We start from the raw sequence: 24,971 nt of genomic DNA, 5'->3' as shown, positions 1-24,971 counted from the left end.
CCCAACCCCCACACTAAGGTCTCCACCGTGATTGACCAATAGCCCATACCAAATTGGCTGTTAAATGTATTGATATTATCCTTGTATATAGATGCATATTGCATAGAATTATCTCTATATTATTAGTTGCTTGATGATGAATTATCTGCACCAGGGTCACCTGGGGCACTTTTCAAAAATGCAGATGCTTGAGTTTTACATACTGCACCCACTGCATCTCTGGAAGATGGGCCAGGATATGCATTTAAACTATCTCCCAGGTGATTCTAGGGCATTGTCTCAAATATAGCCTGCATTTTCTGGCATACAGCAAACCTGTCTTCTCTCTAGATGCCAAGTTCCTTAAAGGGAGGATCCTAAGTCCTAAAACTCTTGGCATTCACCACTATGCGTAGCTTAGTGCTTGTTGACTGACAACAGAGAGGAGAAATCATGGATTCAGAAGTGTATGCTGAAAAGATAAATTGGGTTTGATGCTGCTGCTGCTATTGTTGCTGCTGCTTCTGGCTGCAATGGTTAACCCTTGTGAGTACTTACTGTGTACCAGATATTATGAAAAGTGCCTTGAATGCCTCATCTAATTGAATTGCACAATAATCCTAATAGGTACTGCTATTATCTACATTTTATGGCTGAGGAAACTGAGACTCAGAGAGATGGAGAGAGCGTCCCAAAATTTCATTGTTGGGAGGAAGCAGGACTCCAATCTTGGCCTGTCTGATTATTTCAAAGCTTATGCTCTTTCTTATTTACTAAGCCATACTAGCTCTTGGATTAGAAAACAATTCTACAGATACTTTATAAATCAGATTCTTTGGAGTTAATCTCTTCAATTTGCTTTTGCTTCAAATTTATTTGTTGCATTTTATATATGCGGAGAGGAGGCAGGCATGGGAGATGAAGACTGTAAAAGCTGTACTCTCTGACTCACAGAAATCAAGGGAAAGGAAATTGAATATAGAAAGTAGGAGGCATATATAAATATTCTCTAATACTTGGGAACAACTGGAAACTTTTTAGCTAAATAAAAATAAAATGAAATAATAAGGCACTAACTGAAAAAAAAAGTTAGAACATTGCTGCTGCCATTGAACTTTGAAAATCAAGTTCAGAAAAGAAAAAAAATGAGGTTATAGCCAGAAGGTAAATAGTAAGGAAAGGGAGTCAAGACGAGAATCCACTGTCAAGAAATAATGAGGGCAATTGCGATTTTAGAAAGATCATCAAGGGGCCAGCTGGTGCCTGGACTTGACAATGAGCAAGACAAGCAGCCTGGATGTGGAGAAATTAAAGCAGCTCATAAGAGATAGTGGATTGAAAGGCTAGCTGGGCTTTATATGCAATCAGGTTTGTTTTGAAGTATCGAGCCAAGAAGCTGGGATCAATGAGATCGCAGAGTATTATAATTTGATTCTGGTTAAAACATCATTATGCACTGAGCTTAATGAAGAATGGCTAATTAACATCTCTTGAATGTACGGCAAAAAGAATATATATTAGAATTGTCTTTTCAAGGCAAAAACAAACCCCAAATCAAAATCTGTATTAATAGCATCAGGGTACTTATTCAGACTTCAATATATCAATCCCAGTGCTTTTGTTTAGATACAGATAACTTTCTAATCATCTTTGATTCATTCATGACATATAGAGAAGACAAAATGTATTCTTACTGGGATCAGGGCAAAATCCCCACTTCTCATCTCTTTCATAACGGCTTGTCGTGGCACACCACAGTAAGTCATCTTCCCGACCTTCACGGGTACATTCATGATGCCACTGATGGTTATACTGGAAGGGAAACATACACGGCATCCCGTGGGTGTTCCCTTTGATTGTATGCAAATCTAGGAGAAAGAAATGTACAAAGTCAGATAAGTATGATGTCAGCTTTATCTTTGGAAACTGCTATATATCGAAAGCATTTTTTATGGACTGAAACCCATTTAGGGGCAGATACTCACTACAGCAGAGTGAGCCCTCAGGTCCTCACTGTCTCCTGTCAGTAGAGGTGTGAGACCGAGTGCTGGGCTCAGAGGAAGTGCTGATATATGGTTTGCTTATGAATTTATCTACTTGTTTACTTGTTTACTTACTATGGTGAGCTGCCACAGTAACATTCATATTTGTGGATGGATGAGAAAGAAACTTTAATGGAGATTTAACTTCATAATACCTTCCAGTCACCAAATACATCAGCCATTAGCATCTAAAGCCCAATAGATCCATAGGCATTTATTAATTTATTCATTCAATAAATATGTATTAAACATTTAATGTACTCAGTACTGGGGATACAACAGTGAACAAACCAGCAGAAGTTCCTTTATGTGGAACTTCTATTCTAGCAAGGAGAGAGAAAGAGAAAGCAAATATACGAGTAAACATACAGTATCATTGCAGGTAGCGTTAAGTGCCATGATGAAAAATAAATAGGATAAGAAGACAGAGTGGGGTGTGTGTGCGTGTGTGTGTGTGTATGTATGTGTGAGACAGAGGGAGAGAGAGAGAGAAAGAGAGAGGGAGAGACGGGGTGGAGGGGCACAGGGCACTACTTTGGACAGGATGGGCAGTGAAAGGCCTCTCTGAATGGGAACTGGGTGACCTGAGTGTGCAGGTCTTTAGAAAAGAGGTCATCCAGCAGAAGGAACAGCAAGTAAAAAGAACCTGAGACACGAACAGGTGAGGGGTGAATGAAGAAGAGGAAGGAGGCCCTCTGGGAAGGGGAACCAGGGACGTACTGGAGTGTCAGCGCACATGGGGCGCCTGCCATACTGTCTCCCTGCCATACTGTCTCCCTGCCATACTGTCTCCCTGCCATACTGTCTCCCTGCCATACTGTCTCCCTGCCATACTGTGGGCTTTGGCCTCTACCCTGAGGGTGGGGGCAAGTCTCTTGTGGGTTTTGAATGGGAAAGTGACAGGATCAGATTTACATTTTTAAAGAATCACTGAGGGTGTAAGGGGGCAAACAGCCGACATGGGGAGAGGGTGAAGCGAGACAGCTGGCTCGGTGGCTTCTCAGTGGTCTAGAGGGAGCCGACCATGCAGACGTGGCCTGCTGGCTGCCTTCGCAGGGTATTGCAATACTTGGCCATTCTTGGCCTTAATCAGGAATCAACAAAAACTTTTCATGACTCAACTGCGGCTGCCAATGGTAGGTCCTGGGGCAAAAGGACCAGCAGTGGAGAGCCCCACCTCTTTCCCACAATTGGCAGGGGCTGACCTGAGCTCACGACATGTCACCAGTCACCCGCCTTAGCAGTTAGGGCTATTTAGGAGCCGTAGGTATTTCAGGACATGCCCTTTTCTTTCAGTCCCCTTCCTTCTACTCAGAAGCATATGTTCCCCAGAATCTTCCCCTGCATGCACCAGGAGTGTGGGTATGTGGCTAAAAAGTTAACATAAAGCAAAATATCAAGTTCCTCTTCAGAACTGTAGATTATTCAGAGTGCTGGTTTGCAGCACTTGCTTTATGTTAGTGAGTCTTGAAAATGCCTGGCCTTTGGCTCTGTCTCTTTTTAATCATTTCTTCTTTAGGAGTTCCTTTCTCTGCTTCCCAGGACCATACAGAATTCTTAGGAGAATATGCTCTTGTGAAAGCATAATTCTACAGAGCAGCACAAGGGGAGGGGCTCTGCCTGTCCTGTGGACCTTTGTAAACCAGGTGCCTAGCCCAGAGCCTGATGAATATGGGGTGGATTTGTTAGCAGTGCTATATAAAAACGCAGGATGAATGGATGGATGGATGGATAGACAGATGGATGGATGGATAGAGTGAGCTACCAAACAAACCCCGAGGGATAGGTTTGAGATTTTAGAATTTAACTGTGTAACTTTCATTTTTTTTTTCTGTTTAGAAATGACAAAAATAACCATAGAAAATGAAATTCCCCTCTAAACCATGCTTCCCCACCAACCATGCTTGGCACACAACAAATAACCCCTAACAATAGTCTGTCATTTATCTTCAAGTGACTTGCAACATGATTATCACATGAATGCCAGCCAGCATCAGGAGGCATTGGAGGTGCCCTGGACACATACCTCCATAGGGGGGGATGAGTTTTTACAATAAGAGAAATGGCGGCAGGGGAGGAGAGGTTATTATATTTGTCATGACAAAAGTCTTCAAAGATCTTTCCCTTCCACCTTCCTTTTCTCTCTCCCTCCTGTCTGCTTGTTCTTTCTCCTCCTTTCCATTGATTCCCAGAGTCAATTAAGTGTTTTTCCTCCCAATACCTTTAAATTCTGAGAAGTTCTGCTTCTTTAGCAGAATGTAGTATGTCCATTCTGAGACTCTCATAACCCTTTTACCATAAGCAAGGAAGCAACTAAAACGTATTTAGCAGAAGTCCCTTGAGGGTCCAGGCTTTGTGTACTTCTTTCACATAATGCTTTACAAATCTTTACTTATAGGCAAACTTTAAAAAAAATTCTCTGAATGCTTCTTTAAATTATTTTTACCTTTGTGTAGATATTCACAAATGTCTCCACCACCTGACCCATAAGAAATCCACTTATGAAAATACTTCCGTGAGGCCACCACTGTGTTGTCAGGCGCCACCTGGACGGAGTACTGCAGCGGGCCTGTGATCATCTTCCTGTTACAGCGCCACCGCAAGGAAACGAGGGTGGAGTCACATTCATATAAGCTTAACGGCTGCTCTGGGGCGGAGAAATTCAGGCCCAGGCAACCGCTGCCTCCTATGTTAAAGAGGCCATGGTTTGAAACCCATTTCCACAGCACGTGCTTGTTTGCTTGCTTGCAGTTCTCCAGGGTCAGTACCGATTTACCTGCTTGAATGCATTTCTTGAGACTCTCACTTTGGATAACAAATATTCCTTTATCTGAAACAAAAATCAAAGACGTGGCATGAAATTTTCATATATAATTAACTAGCGTCATGAGGATCTCAGTGTGCATATCTAAGTGTGATATGCGACAGTTGCCAGCCATTTCCCACAGATCTGGAGTTGTTGGGCAGGGTCCACCTGAAGGGCTTTATTTGCATAAAACAGAAGAGTTTCTTGGGAAGCATAAAAGGTCTTACTGGAGCTAACGGGAGAGCTCTGACCTAAGACCTCATTGGCCATATAGGAACAAGGGTTACCTGTCAATCCACTCAGGTCTGTTACTGACAGAGAAGGTGTGCTCACACAATTGGTTAGAGAAAGGGATTGGTAATAATACTCAGGGCTCCCGGGGAGGGACACTGGGTGCCAATGGATATGACAACACTGTCTTTCTCAGACAAGTGCCTGAATGTTAGGAACACAGCTGCTGAATCCAGAGCCACTGAATGAAACTCTCTACCATCAAGTTCGTATAGAAAACCGAAAGGCTATCAATGAAATGCTGCTTTGTGATCTGATACAGGATTCAATACCGGTCAGAACACAGTGTTTCTCAGGAGTACAAGGGTAGAGGTGGGGACCTCTTGCTATGGGGATAGACTCTTAGTAGGAGATGGCTTGCCGGGTGGGGCAGGCAGAAGCAGGTAGATGCCCAGGCCACTAGCTATGGCACCACACCTCGAAACACAAGAGGTGACGGACCACCATTACGGTGGCAGAAACCAGAGGCCACATGGACAGGTGGAGAAAGCAGGCATTTTGCGATATGCCCCTAAGCTCTCCTCCCTGGAGCTGGAAGATGGGATTTGGGTGAGTTTCCTGTGGAAAAGCTGTGGGACCCAGCTGGGGAATACATGTTAGCTGCCAGCCTGCTGCCTGACTTAACCCAAGTTGCGGGCCTGGAAGTCACCTAGTACTCAACAGTTATGAACTTGTTTTCTCACAGGCTTTTTGAAGATGGAAACCAAGTCTCATTTCTTTGGTCTAAGCATGGAGTGTGCTGGGCACATGGTGGAAATTCAGTCAGTGCTTGCTGTTGATGAAACACACCGGCTGCTGCTGCTTCAGCCTTTGGCTGCTTAAGTCACCTCAATTCATGACTGGTCAGGCCCAGGCGCTCTTTTGTTCTCCCAGTAGCTAGGTTCCCCTCTTCTATTTCACTTCCTGTCTATTCTTCAAAACTCTGAAGGGACATGATAGGGTTCCCTCGAATGTCTGGGGTTTAGGGCAGGTCATGTCATGGAGGGCAGAACAGGTACAGGCAGTGGCTTTGGAGAGGTTTGGGACAGTGCAGGACAGGCCTTCTCACGGATCCACGAGAGAACAATGCTTCATTCTGGTAAACGTTCTTTTGGTTTCTCCAAAGTTAATCAGCCTGAGGAGAACTGATTTACAGTAACCAAAATCACTTAAGACACTGTTTCAAAAAGATTGTCAATGTATTAATAAATGCTATACCTCATTTAATAATTGATGACCTTACCTATAGCCATAGATTTGAGGAGTTGAATTAGTTGTCAGAGAATTGCTTTGATCACCGTACATCAGAGCAAAAGAGAGGGGGTGGGGTGGGGAAAATGAATGGTTTTAGGGAGATTTCATTTAGATGAGGAAATCCGTTTTCCTAATGAGGGCCTTGTCTGCATGGTTATTAGTAATAGTGATTCAAAATCAAATTCACCTCTCGTCAATGTGATATGGAGTCCGATAATTAACCTTTTGTTCAACTCTCCTTTTCACCTTTTCATGCCTGGGTAGAATGTTTACCTTAATTTCTGTTGTAACTTACTAATTACTTTCTAGCTAACCTAGAGTTCATCAATTTTTCATTAAAGGATAATTATTTTACTATAATGGTTTTGTAGTTCAGCTTCTACCTAATATATATCTTCAAATGTATTATAAGCTCTGCAACATTCTGACTGTGCCTCAGTTTATACACCTCAGATAGGTGTGTAGACAACCTGGCTAGTGGTTGAGAGCTCTGGAGTCACGTGGAGCTGTCATGGACCCACTGTGTAACTTTGGGCAGATTGCTCCATCTCAGTGAGCCTCATCTTTCCTCCTTGAACTGGGAATATGTATGGTACTGACCTCTTAGGGATGTTAAGGATATTCCATTGAATAACCCATGAAAAGCACACCACATACTACCATGAAAAGCCTCAGGAAATGGGAGCTATCATTATTACTTTATTCCTCTGACTTCCTCATTCTTGGTCTATAGATCCAGCGGCAGACCTGGTTGAACCTACAGAGTGCTAATCTCAGCATCCCTCAAAGGCTTCTCCTCTTACACTGTTAGCACAAAAGCTTATTTTTACTGCAGTTTCTGCAGCACACAGTGGGTGCAGACATTTTGGTTTTAAACAATCCTGAGACACCACGCTATCACCTTTTATGGAGGAAAAATACTCTTTAAACAACCAGATAACAAAATCTTTGCCTCCTTTGTTCAAATATGTGGGCAATGATGAATTAAGAGCCTTCATCTGTTGATTTTCTGCATCACCCACCTGTAAGGTCTACACTGTAGGTTTTTTAATAGGAAAGAGAAAAATACATGGTGTTCACAAGCAGTGTGTAGATGGCGGAATGGGTGGTCTGTGAATAAGTGGACATGAAAATTACAAACCTAACATTTGGGGTGAATAAATATCGTGTGGGGCGGTGGGTTTGAAACAAGGTCCTGCTCTGTCACCCAGGCTGGAGTGCAGTGGCACTGTCATGGCTCACTGAGGCCTCGGCCTCCCAGGCTCAACTGATCCTCCCACCTCAGCCTCCTGAGTATCTGGGATTACAGGTGTGTACAACCATGCCTGGCTAATTTTTTGTTTGTTTGTTTTTGGTAGAGATGGGATCTCAATATATTGCCCAGGATGGTCTCAAACTCCTGGGCTCAAGCAGTCCTCCCACCTTGGCCTCCCAAAGTGCTGGGACTACAGGTGTGAGCCACCATGCCTGGCCAACAATGCTTTTAAACTTCCAAATTAATAAGTGTTAAGAGAAAAAGAGTGGCAGAAATTGGAACTTCTGTAGTCACACCAGCAATCGTAAAAATACCTTTCCAAAGCAGAACATATTAGACACACCTAATCCATTGCTGCTTAATTTTGGGGTGCTACTTATATTTCCATGCCAGCTGCCTTTAGGAAATAGCTTTAGAAAAGTTCTTCAGAATGTGCCATAGGCAAGTAGATCTGGTGCACCAATAATAATCAACATGCTGCCTCCAAATACACTAAGTTAAAAAATGAATTGAGCCCATTTTTCCATTAAGTTATAATAGAATATGTTTCTAGCACTGTTAATCTCCATACATTCACTGAAGAGAAAAGAATTACTTTCAAATAGACTGTGAGGAGACAATACAGGTATCAATATTCTGATTGTTATTATATGCACATAATGTCTCTAACAAAACTATAATGTGAAAATAAGCCACCAATCCTTAGTGTGTGTAGTTGTTGGATTTTTTAAAAGATGAAAATCAAATGTGGGAGGAATCAAGATTGATTATACATGTCAAGGACATCAGTTCTGCTCGAACACTGATTAAGTGATTAATGAAGTACTGCCAGAATTACTAAATCTCTTTGCAGGAAAATGTTATTATACTTCCCTTCATAATTATAAGATTAGGAGGAGAAAAAGGATTGATTTATTAGAAGAAACTTATAAGCTAATTTCTATCCTTTTTTTTTTTTTAAATAAAATCCATGGAAGACAGTGGTTCTACTTTCTACTTTTGAGTTCCTTTAGGAGGAGATCATTCCGATCCACTCTTTGGCCCCATAAGATAACGTGTACTCTTCTAAGGAGTGGGAGGAGAATGCTTCATTCATCAACCGTTAAACCAAAGTTTAGGGTATTACCTTTATGACTGCATATGGAACATTCATTCATTCAACTAGCTTTCATTGGATGCCAGCTACTTCATAGACACTGGGTAAGATGCTAGAGATAGACAGAAATTATTTGCCTTAATATCTGTCCTTTGAAACTGTATATATTTGTTCTGGAATCATGAGAATTTGCCTAGCTAATGAAAAGAAGGGAGTTCCATCAGTTCCAAAGAAAACATTATAATTGCATTTAAAATAAGCCCTTAATGGTGGGGTGTGGTGGCTCACACCTGTAATCCCAGCACTTTGGGAGGCCAAGGCAGGCGAATGACTTGAGGTCTCTACTAAGAATACAAAAATTAGCTGGGCGTGGTGATGCGTGCCTGTATTCCCAGCTACTCGGAAAGCTGAGGCACAAGAATCACTTGAACCCAGGAGGTGGAGGCTGCAGTGAGCCAAGATCGTGCCACTGCACTTCAACCTGGAGGACAGAGCAAGATTGTGTTCCAAAACAAACAAACAACAAACAAATAAAATAAGTTCTTCAAAACAAGTGATAGCACTTATAAGTGGGAGCTGAACAATGAGAACACACGGACACAGGGAGGGAAACAACACGCACTGAGGCCTGTGGCAGGGGCAGGGGAAGGGAAAGCATCAGGAGAAAGAGCTAATGCATGTGGGCTTAATACCTAGATGATGGGATGATAGGTGCAGGAAAGCACCATGGCACACATTTCCCTATGCAACAAACCTGCACGTCCTGCACCTGCATCCTGGAACTTAAAACAAAAGAAAATAAGCAATTATTTTAAAACATTTAAAAAAACCAAGTGATAACAAATAAGAGAAAGAAAATAAACCCAAATTGAAGACCCTGAACTGGCTCAACTGATGTCACATGTGAGGTGGACAAGACCCCTCAGTGTCACCAGACTCTGAGTGGGGAGTTGCACACACATGTTCTTGCCCACTTTCTAGGGAGGACAAAGCAGGGCAGTGCTGGAAGGAAGACAGGTGTGGCAGAGGAGACTCACTTCACCCATAAACCCCGAACCATGAACTTCAGAGCTGGATGGAACTGTAAAGATTATTTAACCGAATCATTCTTTCACCTTTGTTTTTTCCAAATCCATTTTTGTCTTAGAAGTTTTATATCTATCTACTATATTCAGTTCAGCTGTAGCTTTATTTACATGCATTCATTTATAACTTAGAAAGAAGTAAATAAACTGCTATAGATTGTTGCCAAACATTTCGAAGTAGCTGACTTGAAATTTCAGATGACAAAGATCTATCAAGTGCTTGATGTGGCATGGTTTGGGAACCCTGCAGACAGAAGGATATATATGTCACAGTGTTTGCCTGCAAGGAAATGACATTCTCCCTGGGAATCCCTGAAATGCACAGAAAAAAATTATACACTAATGCCAAAATGTATTTTGACATAGGAGATATAAGCAAAAGGGGGTGCCGTGAGGTTGGAGTCTAAAGCCTGGGGCCGTTATTGCAGTTTGATCTGTCTGTGTGAACAGCAGACTGGAGGTATCTACAGGAAGTTTCTCCTGAGGCCCCTCCACTTGACCATCTGCACCCCTTCTGATCACCTCTACTTGCCTTTGGTGTTCCCTTTAGCTTTAGACAGCTCTTCTCTTAGAACTAGCTGAATGAAGGTTTGAAGTGTTAAGTGAGTAAGATAAGATTTGTACTGTTAAGCCTTTGTGAAGTTTCTGCATTTTTAACAAAAAACACTTGAAAGAAACAATAAAACAACAATTTTAATGGTGGCATTTTAGGCAAACAAAGGACTTTCTGGTATTCAATAAATTACACCATGAAGATGTTCACCTAATCCAACTATACACATAAAGTCAGTCTCTGTGCTGCTCCATTAAGGGAACTGGAAGGAAAAGTTCCAGTGCATGGTTCACATCAAGTGCAATGCTTAAGACAAGCTATTAGAAAGCCACAGCATGCAGGCTACAACCCAATTTCAATCTCCTACCCCAGTCCATAGGTTTGAAATTGCTCTACTCCATCTACCCACAGAGCTAGTGCTGGGCTCACACCCTTCCTGCCTGGCAGCCTGTCTTGACTCTGTCCATTTTCTTGCTGTTCTGACAGTATTTAGGTTTCAGCAGGGACGCAGTCCAGAAGGAAATGGGGAGGGCATCTCTCCTCTGTAACCAATCTGAAGGTGAGCAGCTTCTCTCTTGAGATGTATTGACCTTTTCCAGCTTCACAAATTTGGGTTTGTCTCTATCTGTTCTGTCTAGTGAACAATGGATTCAGAGCTGATTGCGTTCCTAAGATTACTCTGTAGCAGGAAGGGATACTGTAAGCTGCTGAATCAAGTCCTATTCATGGCCGAGTGATGCAGAAAATCTGGATTCTTAATATGACCTTTCAAACCAATAAGTGAGGAATTTCTCATGCTTGCAGCAAGCAGCATGTGCATGGTTCTTCAAAGAACAGATCCATGGAACAAAGTGAAAAGTGGGCCAGCCCTTCCTACCTCTCTCTGCATGGAAATGTGCATTTTATCTCAAATCATCTGAGTTTTCATGTGTCTCTTATTCTGAAACTTTTGAGTTCCTGTCAATTGCCTTCTATTAATCAACTAAAAAGTTACCCAAGTACATTTTTTTAAAAAACCTCTTTGTCCTGTCTCAGAACTTTCTTCTCTTTCCCTGTCCTACCATTGTCCTTAACTCTTAGCCTTCTTTATTTTCCTACAGCTTCTGAACCTAGATAATCACCATCTCCACAGGGCCATGGACTGCTCTTGCTAAATCTTTTTACATGTTCTCTTCCTTTTTCTCTCTAATCTCCCCAAATTGCCTCTCCAAGTTCCATGAGGCACACAATAGTCTTTCTCACATGTGGGAAAATGAAACCCAGCATAATTAGTGCCACCGGACTGCAGTTCTGTGAGGCTTCAAATTGCCTGTTACCAACCTCTGTGCCAGGAGGTGTTAACCCTTGCAGACGGTCCTTGTCACTCCCTGGCCATTCCTGTTCCCTCCTCTGTCCTCCTGCTCTGTCCGCATTTAGCAGTTGCTGACCCTGGCAGAAAATCTTCTCTCTTCCGTGATTCTTTGCTAGACCTCTGTATCTTACCAATGAATTTTTAAACTGAGTTGAAAACATTTTTCTTCCTTTTAGCTTTTAGTCTATTCTCCCATTGTTTTGCCTTTATTTAACTGGAAAGTACTTAACAGACATTGCTGGTGTAAAAATCATTATTCACAGCAGCTCTGTGACTATCTTATAGACTGTTGAAAATATACCATCTCAGTCAAAAGGGCGCCTCATTATGAAGTGCAAGTTAGGGCAAGGACAAAAAGACAGAACACTGTTAAGATGCCTGCATATTAAATCCCTGGGGGAAATGATTCAAAGACTGGGTCACGAAAACCAACAAAACCGGAAAACAACTCCAACATCAACCAAAACAACTCTGGAAATGATATGGCATTACTGAAAACAAACGTGCTTACAATGAGCTATCCATCTTAGCTAATTTGAGAGTATGCCCATTAAAGGAAAAAACATTTACTAAAGTGCAAGGTAGAAATGTTAAAACAAACAAACAAACAAACAAAAAAACAACTTTTGTGGTAGATAGAGTGCTAGTCCCTGTATCGGTTTGCTACTAGAGTTGCCATAACAAAATACCACAAACTGAGTGGCTTCAGTGACGGAAATTTCTTTTCTCATAATTCTGGAGGCTGGAAGAGTGAGATCAAGTGTGGCAGGGTTGGTTCCTTCTAAGGGCTGTGAGGGAAGGATGCATTCCTGGATTCTCTCCTTGGCCCCTAGAGGACCATCTTCTCCCTGTGTCTCTTCACATCATCTCTCTATGCGTATTTCTGTGTCCAAGTTTCCCCTTCTTATGAGTATAACAGTCATAATAGACTAGGGCTACCCTAACTGCCTCATTTTAACTTGTTTACCTCTGTGAAGACCCTATCTCCAAGTAAAGTCTCATTTTTATATGAATTTGGTGGGGGGTGGGGGGGAAACAATTCAAATCCTAACCATCCCTATCATTCTTATTCAGGCTGTCTACATCATTTGCAGGGTCCAGGGTACAATGAAAATATGTGGTCTTGGCTGGACATGGGGAAGTCAAGTCAATGTCCCTTTCCCAATGGGCCCACAAGAGATTGCAACCTCTGAGCTATAACGTACTTAGAATACAGTACCTAGATTGAGGATACATGAGAGGTTCTCACTCAGCCCTTACAGAACCCACAGAAGTGATATCAGTCCAGTGGTGACAAATACTGCCTTGCACTGCCCCAAAATGCTACAAGGCATCCACTCCCAGGGCCCAGGCCTCTAGTTCCCCAACTTCAATGCAACCTGGTTGCCACTGTGTGCAGAAGGCAGCAGCAATTGTGGGGCAGGAGTTGGGAGGAGGCATATGGGAACCCATCCCAGGGAGGTAGACAGGGGACACCAGGCAGAATTGAACAGAGGCTCCAAACCTCTGGCTTGAGAGCCATTGTTCCATTGGACAGCATGTGCAGCACACAAATTCAAAGATAGAAATGATTATGAATCCCAAGACCCCAAACCATGGAGCTTTAAACCCCAAGTAGAAGGAAGGCCCTTCTGAGTATAGGGCCCTGTGCAACTGCACTGGTTACATCCCCATGAAGCTCTCCTTGTTTGCATTTGAACAAGGTTCACATTATGTAAAAAAGACCTTGGCAAACTACAGAGCACTTCTTTTAGGGCAGAACTGCTTAAAACTAGAAGAGTATCTGCCTTGGTTTTCCCATCTGCACAATGGTTTTAATAGTAATGCTGGGGCTGGGTGTGTAGTTCACACCTGCAATCCCAGCACTCTGGGAGGCCTGGGCTGGAGGACAGCTTGAGACCAGGAGTTTGAGACCAGCCTGAGCAACATAGCAAGACTCCTTCTTTACAAAAAGTTTAAATTTTATAATAAAAAGAAAAAAATAATAGTGCTGGCCTCACAAGACCTTGATAGGGATTATCTCAGTCATGATGATCACTTTGTAAATATTAATAAAAATAAAAACCAATCTTAACTTTGAATATGAATGGTGCCAAAGAGCAGCAAAATGAAAAAATGTTTATAGTTAAATAATTACTTCGAGTTTCCTGTTTATATTTTCATAATTGAAAAGTCCTCAAGAGCAGAATACCAAAAACTAGAAGTGGTAACACTATTTTATTTCCATATTTCTTTGGAACTGTAGTTGTCTGGAAAGTATCATAAATTAAAAAGCCAAGTGGCTATGACTTTTCTGTCTTGTTTAGCTCTGTGTCACAGAACCCAAGTTACAGAAATTCTAATCATAATTTTCTAATTTTCTGGAGTGGCTTTGTAAAATGTTTTTCCCTAAATGACTTAATATAGTGTTTATATGGTGTTGTTTTGTTTATTTTATGAACAATAATATTTCTTTTTGCTTTGATCAATTCAAAATATAATTTATGCTCCTAGCTATGCGTTGGAACATCTCCAAAAGGCTCTCAAGGATAATTTCTAAAAAAAAATGGAGGGAAGGTTTATAAATGTCTTAAATCGATTACTTTGATAGATTACATGAGGATTTGCAGCGTTAGGATTGAGTTCAGAAGAGGCAACACAAGGGGATTGTTTCTTCAGAAAACTTGATATAAATAAGCAGATTGTTAGGTCAAAGAAGGGGAGCTGCAGGGACAACTAAGCTATCTGTGTGGCCCCATCTTTCCTGTCATGGGCTTGGAACCTGCATTGTGTGGCATCAGTTACTGTGACAACCAACAATAGGAAAAGAGTTAGAGGCTTAAAGAGAAAGAGTAAATAGGACCAGGAAAACTGGACATCTATGCTGACTCACAAAGGCTTGCCAGGAAAGGAGCCAGGCAGAGAAGGTGGGATGAGAAAAGTATGAAGGGGAAGAAATGCTGAGGGATGAGAAACAGAAATGGGAGAAATGGAGTCAAGATGGCTAGCATGATTCATGGCCAGGAAGGGCAGCTAAACACTATCCGATCATGCTTTTACTGAAATTCCATTTCCAGATTAGTAGAATGGCTCATTGCCTAGGGACATCAGAATTGCCTAGAATTACACATAAATCAGTAGCTTTGCACATTTCCGCTTTAGGAAAATATCACTCCCACATGTGGAAGGAGAGGTTTGGAAAAGGAGGAGTTGCAGAGAGCAAGAGGTGGCCTCCTGTTCTTCCTGCTGTGAAACCAAATCGCATGCTCCTGTCATGCAGCAGGATACAGAATGAACCATACCATGGGGTCACCAGGCTATTCAGGGATCCTTTGCATTAGTGCTGAGTGCTTGGTTCGAATCCCCATGCTGCAAGCTCTTGTGGGCACAAGTTACTTAACCCTTCTTCATCTGGAAAACAAGGGTATGTATTAATACTGCCTACCTGTTTTGATGAGGAGACAATGTGTTGATGTAAATTAAACAACAAAGATTAACGACGCCCCAACTGTTAGAAAATACTAGAAGCAGTAGAGGGGCATTTTTACCTTTGTATTAGAAACAGAAGCTATGCGGGAAATCTCAGGGCTACAGCTTCTCCCCACTGCCGCCTCCAGGTATTGGCTCTCATCGCCCTCTTGCAGAAGGTGGCAGCTACCCTCCTTCCTCACCACTGGGGCCCTCTGCCCTGAACCACTCTTCCCCACATTCACCATGGCTTTGATACCAGCAGACTCCCCGCTGTTCTCCACACCCCAAAGCCACTTTAGCTTCCACACAGATGACCCAACACTCTGACTCCATGCTTTCCCCACTGCAGGTTGTGGCCCATTTATGGTCATGAAATCAACTGAACGTGTTATGACCAGGGAGACAAAACAAAACAGAATGGAACAGGGGGAAATGTAGCAGCATGTCATATTAGGTAAGGGTATTTTTTTAAAAATGAAACATTGTTTCAGTTATACATATGTAGACCTATATGCTGTGGGTTGTGATGTAAAATGTATTTCTTATTGTGGCTTGCTGACAAAAGAGTCCCAAACTCTACTGAACTCTAGCTTTGCTCTAGACATTGGGCTCCTTGGCCTCCTCTGCTGTGAGGACCTTCTTTTGCCTCTTCTCCACTTTGGTGACCACTCCCACAACCATATCTTGGATCTGGTCACTACCAAGAATAGGTCCATCTCCAAAACTTGGATTTTGCACTCTATAACCACTACCTCTCCTATTCTGCAACCTTCCCTCATCTAACTTTCACTAACTGTTTTCTTTTGTTGTTGTTTTTAAATATATTTTCCTCTTTTTAAACCCTGTTTCTTGAACCCAAACTTTCTGCTCCTCAATCCTCCTATTGGGACTGACTTAGCTCAGCTTTAACTATCCAGACGGTTTCTTTGCTGCCCTCCAGAATTACCCTCTTCAAGGTGACAGGAGACCCTCTTCAAGTCTCGAACTGAAAATGGCACTTCTAAACTTAAACATGCAATCTGGTTCCCCTTTGTGCAAACCCACAGGGCCCTTCTCAGCAGTACCCAATTCACTCAGCCAGACTTTTTCCAGAAGCAGGGTGCCTCCAACCAAACTCTTCCTCATCTCTCTCATGCTTCCAAATATAGACATGTCACTGCTTCTTGTTTTGCCTGGGACCCTACTCTGGTGGTCTACGGCATCCACAGCCCTGGATGAAGCAGCATCCATCCCTAAGTCTACCTCCTGCCTCTACCATGGCCAATTAGCCAGGGTAAGGCCTTCGACTCGAGGGCAGAGCACAGGAACTGGCTAGCATGCTGTGAAGAGTGTAACCGGACCCCTCTCCTAGGAAATTAAGGGACTCTTCCCAGGAAGCTAAGGGAGCTACACAGGAAAGTCCTGCTAGTCAAAGCCAAAGAAACAGTCAACAGAAAGAACAACCAAGCAGGAACCACCATAGAGCCCCAGAGACAGAGAGAAACAGATAAAGTAATGCTTCATGTCAGTGGCCAGTGCCTGTTTCCCAGGAGGCCTGGCTGCCCTGAAGAACCTGTCCTGGGTCCCCCTTGAGATCCTGGGACCATTACAACCAACTCCACGTTTGCCTGAGTGACCTTCAGTGGGCCTCTTTCCTTGAATCCAAAAGAGCTCAGAAGGGAACTTTCAGCTCACTGAACTTTTACTGTTGCCTGACACGTGATCTTGTGCCTTTGCACATGAAATACGAGTTCCCAGGAATGCTCAGTCTTCTTTTTCCTATATGGTAACTGCCTACTTATCCTTTAGGAAAACAAATGTCTTTTTATGAGCCTCCAGCTCCCCAGGCCAGTGCCTCCCCTGCATGCCTTCAGCACTTTGCTCATCCCTGGTTATCATAAGATCTCTCTAGCTGTTTTGTAATTGTTTATGTTTCTGTATCTGTCCCTGGACTCTCAGCCTCTTGGGGCCAGTGTCATATCCTACTCATGTTTTTACCTCCCCAATCTGGAGGTGGGTAGCAGATTCTATTGGTTTCCTCCTCACACCCTCTAACCTGGAGCTCACTCACCTGCAGACAGTCCCTATGCACTCCCACTGATTTTCTGTGGCTCTCTGCCTGAGAGAGACCAGGAGCACCAGGGGGTGCATGTCCCAGGAGTGACCTTAGTCAATGAGAGGTGGGAGTTGGTGGATAAATACTTCAGCTTCCAGCCTGTTGGTGGGTCCACTGAGTTCTATACAGTTCCTCAAAGGGTCCTTTGTGAAACTGGGCCCCAGTGGCCTGTGGTGGCTTTCTTCCCTCCCTGGTCTCACGTCCTCACTCCCTTACCATGCTTCCTAGAATCACCTCCAAAAAAAAAAACTACTTGCACCCTAATGAAAACATGTCTCACTAATTGCTTTTGGATGAACCCAACTAAAACAGGGAGATAAGGCACATATTGCCTGACAGATAATGAATGACTGAGGCCATCAGCCCCTACCCCTCTTTCCGTCGGCACAGCATGTCTAGAGACACCCCGTACACCCAACCCTGTTTCACTTTCTTCTCCCCAGATAGGACCTGATGGCAAGCACACTGACCACACACTCATCAGCACCCTCACCTCCTTTGATCACGGGTCATTTAGAAGAGCCTAGCCTGAGTGTCCCCAGGCACTGACACAGACTTAGGTTCTTTCCACTCCTGCTCTGGGAAGCTGAGCACTACAGAAGGAAACTCTCCTATGATATATTAGTGGGGGACCATTTCACATTTATCATTTTTCAACCCTCAACAAAGCTTCAAAACCCTTTTACTTGCCCCCAATCATTTCCCTTAGCAATAACTATGCCCAGTTTTCACCAGGATGCTCCATCCCCTTCTTCTTTTTCCCCTCGTCCTCTTTGTATCCAGAGTACTTGAGTGAGTGAAGTTAGCGTGTCTTAGCACTTGATAGAAGAAGGGCTCGGATTCTGATCAGGGAAAACAAACCACAATCAGGCTCCTTGCAATAACCAGCTAGAGCAAAGGTCCCCCACCTTTTCTGCCCCAGGCACTGGTTTTGTAGAAGACAAATTTTCCACAGACCAATGGGGTGGTGGGGTGGGGGATGGTTTTGGGATGACTCAAGTGCATTACATTTATTGTGCACTTTATTTCTATTATTATTACATTGTAATATATAACGAAGTAATTATACAGCTCACCATAATGTAGAATCAGTGGGAGCCCTGAGTTTGTTTTCCTGCAACTAGATGGTCCCAACTGGGGTGATGGGAGACAGTGACAGATCATCAGGCATTAGATTATCATAAGGAGCTCGCAACCTAGATCCCTCACGTGCACAGTTCACAATAGGGTTTATGCTCCTTTGAGAATCTAATGCCACCACTGGTCTGACAGGAGGTGGAGCTCAGACAGTAATGTGAGGGATGGGGAGCAGCTGTAAATACAGATGATGTCTCTTTTGTTCACTGTTGCTCACCTTCTGTTGTGTGGCCCAGTTCCTAACAGGCCACAAACTGGTAGGTGGCCCAGAGGTTGGGGCTGCCTGAACTAGAGGTAGGAGGAGATGAGCTTCAGACCTGCCAAGTACAGTGCTGTGCATTGTAGTAAATAATTGTTATGGGGCTGTCAAACCTGTCAAAATGTCTGGATTGGCCAGAGGAAGAGGGCGCCATGGTGAGAGGGCAGCAAAAGGACAACACTTAGATATGTACTATTACTAGCTCCATTTTACAGATGAGGAAACTGAGCTACTGACGGGCAAAATACCTGTCCAGGGTCATACGGATGGTAAATGGCATAGTCAGGATTTGAACTCAGATCGTCTAGCTCTGAAGCCCGAGAACTTAACTACTATATAATACTGTATCTACTGACTTTTGAATACAGAATTGTATTAGTCCATTTTTACACTGCTGAAAAAGACATACCCAAGACTGGGAAGAAAAAGAGGTTTAGTTGGACTCACAGTTCAACATGGCTGGGGAGGCCTCAGAATCATGGTGGGAGGCGAAAGGCAGCGGCAAGAGAAAAATGAGGAAGAAGCAAAAGCAGAAACCCCTAATAAACCCATCAGATCTTGTGAGACTTATTCACTGTCACGAGAATAGCATGGGAAAGATTGGCTCCCATAATTCAGTTACCTCCCCCTGGGTCCCTCCCACAACACGTGGGAATTCTGGGAGATACAATTCAAGTTGAGATTTGGGTGGGGGCATAGCCAAACCATATCAAGAATTATTGATAAATCATTGGAAAATCATCACAATACAATCCATCATCTGCCTCCCAAGGCTGGCATGCTTATAATACATACCAGATCTACAAATAATACATATCAAACAATTCAGATAAAAAATGCTGTATGTATAATCTGCTGTGCATTATTACATAGCCATTATTAGTGGATTGGAAATGAAAATGAGTGTGCATTTTTCTCTCAGTTGCTCTGTGGATGTCAATCGTGGCTAAAGTGAGTCAATGTGGTACAGTGAACACAGTGGTAAACTGAGGCACCCCAAAGCATGGCTAACTACACAGCAGCCATACCTCAACTTCCACATCTGAAGAATAGAGGGCTAGAGTAGACAATGTCTCAGGTCCTTTTCAATGTTAAGATTTTGTCTTTCCATTTTGTATTGACAATAAAAACTTGACTTCAAACCTGTCCAGCTTACACTTGAAGTTCTACTGATGCAGGTGACTGGAGTCAGGGAGGGAGCCCGTGCGAGGAATGGTACATAACCTCTGTGCTCCTTGGAAAATCAGCAGCAGCATTTTCATATCTGAAGAATCTCTATGCCAACTATGTCAACCTTTTCAGATGTGCAAATTGCACCTGGTAGGTACAAGGGCTAGCAGATGGCTCTAATTTCAGAGTGCCTTTGACTACTAAAAAGAAGGCACTGATGAGAATTTGTCTCAGGCCAGGATTTGGGTCTGCTACATATAGAAGGGATTAGCCCTTTGCTCGGAGGATCACCAGCACATACTCTCTGCGTGGCCCAGTCCAACTTCTGTCCTGTGGGCTGCTGCCCTATTCTACCACCTAGTGCCCAGGCAAAACCCACATTTTAAAATGCAAACGAATAACCACTGCATGGTAAACTTAGTGGGAAGGAATCATACATACTACAGGATCAGATGTGCATCCACAGGAGCAATTTTCTGAATTGACCAAGAAGGTAAGAGCATCTCTGACTTTGGTCACTTTAGAATAAGAATGGTCTTGTTCTACCTGCCCCTGATTAAGCCTCCAGGGAGCTTAGGAAACACAGTCTAGAAAAGACTATCTCAAAAATGTAGACATATTCTACTGGGGAGGAAAAACTGTGAACGCAGATATTGATCACATCTTGTGTTACCCCTTCTCTCCAAACTTACCTCCAAAGGCAGAGAGGATGGAGGCTGTCTGGAGGCTCCTCCTGGCATATTTAACTCCCTCTTGTCCCCCTCCTACTTGCATATATGGACTTCTGCACTTAGGCGCAAGCTTCTCTGCCTGAGGTGGCCCATTCTCGAATGCGGGCCCCTGCAGGCCAGAAATCTGTCCTCCGTCTCTTTAGACATCCTTCTGAGTCTCATGTGTAGTAGGTGCTCAATAAGTGTTTGCTGAATTGAAGCCCATTTTTCCACTGAGAGAGACTAAGGCATAAAGGCTCCAGATCACGCAGTTCATGGAGCCACTGGGGCTCCTCTCCCTCACCTGGTGTGATGTTTTCAGGCGGGGTGCGGTGGGTTAGGCCTGTAATCCCAGAACTTTGGGAGGCTGAGGTGGGCGGAGCACTCGAGCCCAGGAGTTCGAGACCAGCCTGGGCAACATGGTGAAACCCCGTCTCCACCAAAAATACAAAAATTTTGCTGGGCGTGGGGGCACACACCTGTGGTCCCAGCTACTTGGGAGGCTGAGGTGGGAGGATCGCTTGACGCCGGGAGGCGGAGGCTGCAGTGAGCCGGGATCCCGCCATTACACCACAGCCTGGGCGACAGAGCAAGACCCTGTCTCAAAAAACAAACAAACAAAGAAAGTTTTCCTTCAGGAAGGGATGGACTGGGGAGGCCTGGCTTGGGGGTCACTCTCCGAGTGGCGACGCAGACCCTGAGCGCTTGCTTTGCAAGGGGACGAACTGAGCCATCTTTTTGCCATCATTTATCCGAGATGTGATCGTCTCAAACAGGCAGCTCTCGGAAAGTTTCCGTTTTGAAACTTCTCCGACACTCCTATCCCGGGCTGGCTCCGGGTGCCAGAGCCGAGAGAAGTTGCCTGCGAGACCAAGGCCCCCCGCCCCCGCCGCCCGACCCCCGCAGGAGCCAGGAGGGTGCCGGGCCGCGGGAGTGGGGTGCTGGGCCTAGACAAGAGGCTGCAGGACACCACCCCTCCCCCCATGCTCAGGACTGCTGACACACGAACCCCTACAAACGCGGCCGCCCTTGCCCGCCAGCTTGGCCCTTAGCTTCACCCCTTCTTCCTCTCCTTCGACCAGCCCGACCCCCCTCCCCAACGTACCGATCCAGTCCCCGACCCTGGGAGACTCACCCTGCCACTCCAGGAGCCGCTCGGGGGTGAGCGCCGCCGCCACACCCTCGGCGCAGCCCCGCGGCGCCCCCAGGAGCAGCAGCAGCAGCAGCGACGGCGACAGCAGCATCGCTAACCACTGGGCTCGCCGGGAGCCCCTTGTCCCGGGAGCCCAGAGCCGCGCCCCTAGCACCCGGCCCTGCCGCGCGGAGGCGGATCCTTAGCCTCTTCCGCGCCCCACTCCTCCGGGGGCCTCTGCAGCCCCGAGCCCTGGACACCCACTCCGCCACCCCTGTCTCCACAGTGAACGGACACTCGGGGCTCTGGGCTGGGACGCGGGAAGGTCGCGGAGGTTTTCCCCGCCCCGCTCACTGCGGCTTGGGGAAGGAGGAGGAGGGGTGAGCCATCTGCCCTTCCCAGAAATTCCTGCCTTTGGGGTGGGGATAGGGGGAGTGAGGCTGTCGGGGGCACACTCTCCCCTCCTTCCGCCTGCATCCCCGCTCTCTCCTTTCTGGGGGAGGCCGAAGAGGAGTTGCGGGTGAGCGATTTGAGAATCTCCAGGACAAGGAGCCTGACATCCGGGTTTGCAAACCACCTGGATTCTGGTAAACACAGCGGGTTTGCAGCGGGCAGCCTAGAGTGAACCTAGCTACTCCGCGACGCAGGCGATTTGGGAGGGCCCTGGACTCCTTTGACATGTGGAGCACTGGAGACCCCTAAGGGGCCACGCCGTGGTCTCCACCTTCCTTGCCCCAGAGTAACCCGAAGATTCTTCTACTGTTCAGCTCCTTCGGTTTTGAAATAACCTCCTCTTTCCAACTCCTTTGATCCCCCAAGCCCCGCAAAGTAGCCGGGGTCCCTATTATCCCATTTTTACAGCTGAGAAATCCTGCCCAGAAAGTCGAAGTGCTTTGCTCTAGGTTACTTCCTAATCCAGCAAAAGTTACTCTCTAGTAAGTAGGACAGCCCTGGCTAGAATGTAGTCGTTCTGTCCTCCTTCAAATAACCAGCAGAACACTGGAAGCGTTTAATATTCTGAGAACAGGCTCATATAAGACCTTTCCTCAGCGGGACCTTGACATTAGTCATTAAAACATAAGAGAGGGGGCGGGGAGGGGCAGAAAGCAGAGCCTGGAAGGAAATGCCTAGCAGGGAGCCAGATTGAAGGTCAGAGCCAGATGGGAAAGAAGGGAAAGTGGTTGCCTTGGCCACTGCCTTAACAAAAGGTGCTCAGTACTGCAGGAACCTCAGAGAGCCTCAGAACTGTCTGTCGAGGACAAAAGGGGCAAGCGTTTATCCATGACTTTATCCATCCCTGTTGGTAAGGGAGATCCTAGGGTTATTAACTCCTCTGCACTGTTCTACAGCAGTGGTGAGTTTCAGGCATGGCCCCATACCTTGTCTCTGAGAAGCCCTGGGTGCATAGCATGGCAAAAGGTGAGGCGCTGTCAGGTTGTTTCTCAGAGGGTTGGGGAGTGGGGGAGAGCTGGGGGAAACAGGCTGCAGAGGGGGCTGGAGTAAGAGGTGGGTTGAGAGGATGTGAGAAGTTCCAATGTGTGTAGAGTCTGTAACATATCATTACATGTAGAATTCAGCATCCCTGCTTGAAAACATGCAGAAAAGAGATGCTTTAAGCCTAGTAGATTATACAGACTTCAGCAACAAACTATGTATCCATCTCTCCTATGGCCTCAGAACTACATTGCTATGGGAATATCCCCGTAGTATTATAATAGAAGATTTGGCCTTGCCCGAGCAGGCTGGCATGTATTGCAGCAGGCAAGTGCAATGCACGTGACATAATTAGGTCATAAAACGGGACACTGATGCTAATCTCTGGTGAGGTCCAGGGCAGTGACGGTAAAGGGGAGAGAGACTAGGCTGGAGTGGGCATAGGGCCTAAATATGCCCAGATAGTATGGTGGGTATTGGAAGGAAGAGGCTGTTCTAGGATGGGAAGAAATTGTGAAAAAAAAATATTATACAAAGGTTAGAGTGAGAACTGCTTGTATGGGAGGGTAAGACATGCCTGGCTGAAATAAAGGCAGCCACTGGGGCACCCTGACGAATGAGGACAGTTGCTGGGACATTGGGCTACCTCTCACTGGCTGTGGACCAGGGTGAGTTATTCACGTGCTATGGTGCTATGGGCCTGTTTTAGTCTCTGTATAATGAGGGGGGAAAAAGCCTCCCTTGACCCATAGCAGATGCTATTCTGAAGTAGCAGAGCTAGGACTGTGAGTAGGATAAGAAGGGAGAAACAAACCTTATTTCATCTTCAGAGCAATTAGTATAATGAAGAGAGGTGATGACAGCTTCCTGGCCTACCAACCCCGTATTTTCTATTCAACAATTAGAACACTCAGAAAAGAGCTACTTTTTCTTTTTTCAAAAAAATCTCTTCCTGAAACATTGCAGCTTTGAAATGGAAATCTGTGGTAAAGAGATTTTTAACCTTCAAGAAAATGACCACCACCCATATCCTGGGCTCACATGTGTTTCAGGTTCATGAGGCAGTGTAGGGTCATGGTTAAATGAGGCAGCTCTGCCACTTACCAGCACACCATTTAGTTTGCCCCAGCCTCAGTTTCCTTCTATGCAAAATGGAGATAATAATGTTTGCTTCATTGTGTGGTTGCATTAAATGAGCTAATGTATGCAGAGTGCTAGCACAGTGCTAACACACTGTAAAGTTCACCTCTGGGAGCTGTGGGTGTGTGGGGAGGGAGTGAGGAGCAGAGAGCAAGAGCAAAGGAGAGCTCAGAAGCCATGCTGCAGAGCGCTGTGCTAGTGGTAATTATGGCTCTGGACTTCAACTGGGGAACACAGCGGGCAGGGCTCGGTGCCTGCTGGCCTTTGTACAGCTTCCCATTGCTTCCCTTCTCCTTTGGAGTTGGAATTCATTATTTATATCTCTCACCTGAATGTGAGTTCCAGGGCAGCACACTTCCTGGCACTTGGTCATCTCTCAGTCTCTGCTGAATGAGCGAAGGAATGAGGGAGGAAAAGAAAGAGGTTGAAAGAAATGAAGTCAGTCTTCACTTAACGTCATCTATAGGTTCTTAGAGACTACGATTTTAAGCAAAATGGCGTATAATGCAACCAATTTTCTTTTTCTCATCTATGTCATAATGAAATCACAGTGAAGGAAATAATGTTATTTGAGGACCTGCGGTATGTCATTTCACTTAAAATTGCAGTTTCCAGGAACCTGTCCGTGGTGTTAAGTGAAGACTTACTGTACAGTGTGTGGGGTGATTTGAAACTTGAGAAAAACATTAAAACTTTGAAATGTATTGACAGTGAAGAAAATGGGATTTAAAACTCAATGTATAGGTTGTGGTT

General features: G+C 44.8%; 1 protein-coding gene across 4 annotated transcripts in view; it reads right to left on the bottom strand.

Moving 5' to 3' along the window:
* Positions 1 to 21,919, bottom strand: part of PLA2R1 (phospholipase A2 receptor 1) — a 127,937-nt gene extending 106,018 nt beyond the window's left edge. For all 4 annotated transcript variants that reach the window (XR_009214348.1, XR_009214345.1, XR_009214347.1 and 1 more), the window contains exons 1-3: positions 21,648 to 21,919; positions 4,468 to 4,851; positions 1,674 to 1,847 (exon numbers count right to left, since the gene is read on the bottom strand). Coding sequence is in view for 1 of the 4 variants with exons in the window: in XM_032755591.2 (XP_032611482.1) it covers positions 1,674 to 1,847; positions 4,468 to 4,851; positions 21,648 to 21,756 (667 nt within the window). In the remaining 3 variants the exon portion in view is untranslated. The remainder of the gene's footprint in view (positions 1 to 1,673; positions 1,848 to 4,467; positions 4,852 to 21,647) is intronic.
* Between the last annotated feature and the right edge of the window lie 3,052 nt (positions 21,920 to 24,971).

This window comes from Hylobates moloch, unplaced genomic scaffold, assembly GCF_009828535.3.
Source record: "Hylobates moloch isolate HMO894 unplaced genomic scaffold, HMol_V3 SCAFFOLD_1, whole genome shotgun sequence".
NCBI lineage: Eukaryota > Metazoa > Chordata > Mammalia > Primates > Hylobatidae > Hylobates > Hylobates moloch.
Note: the sequence above shows the minus strand (reverse complement) of the source record. Positions and strands in the feature narration are given on the sequence as shown.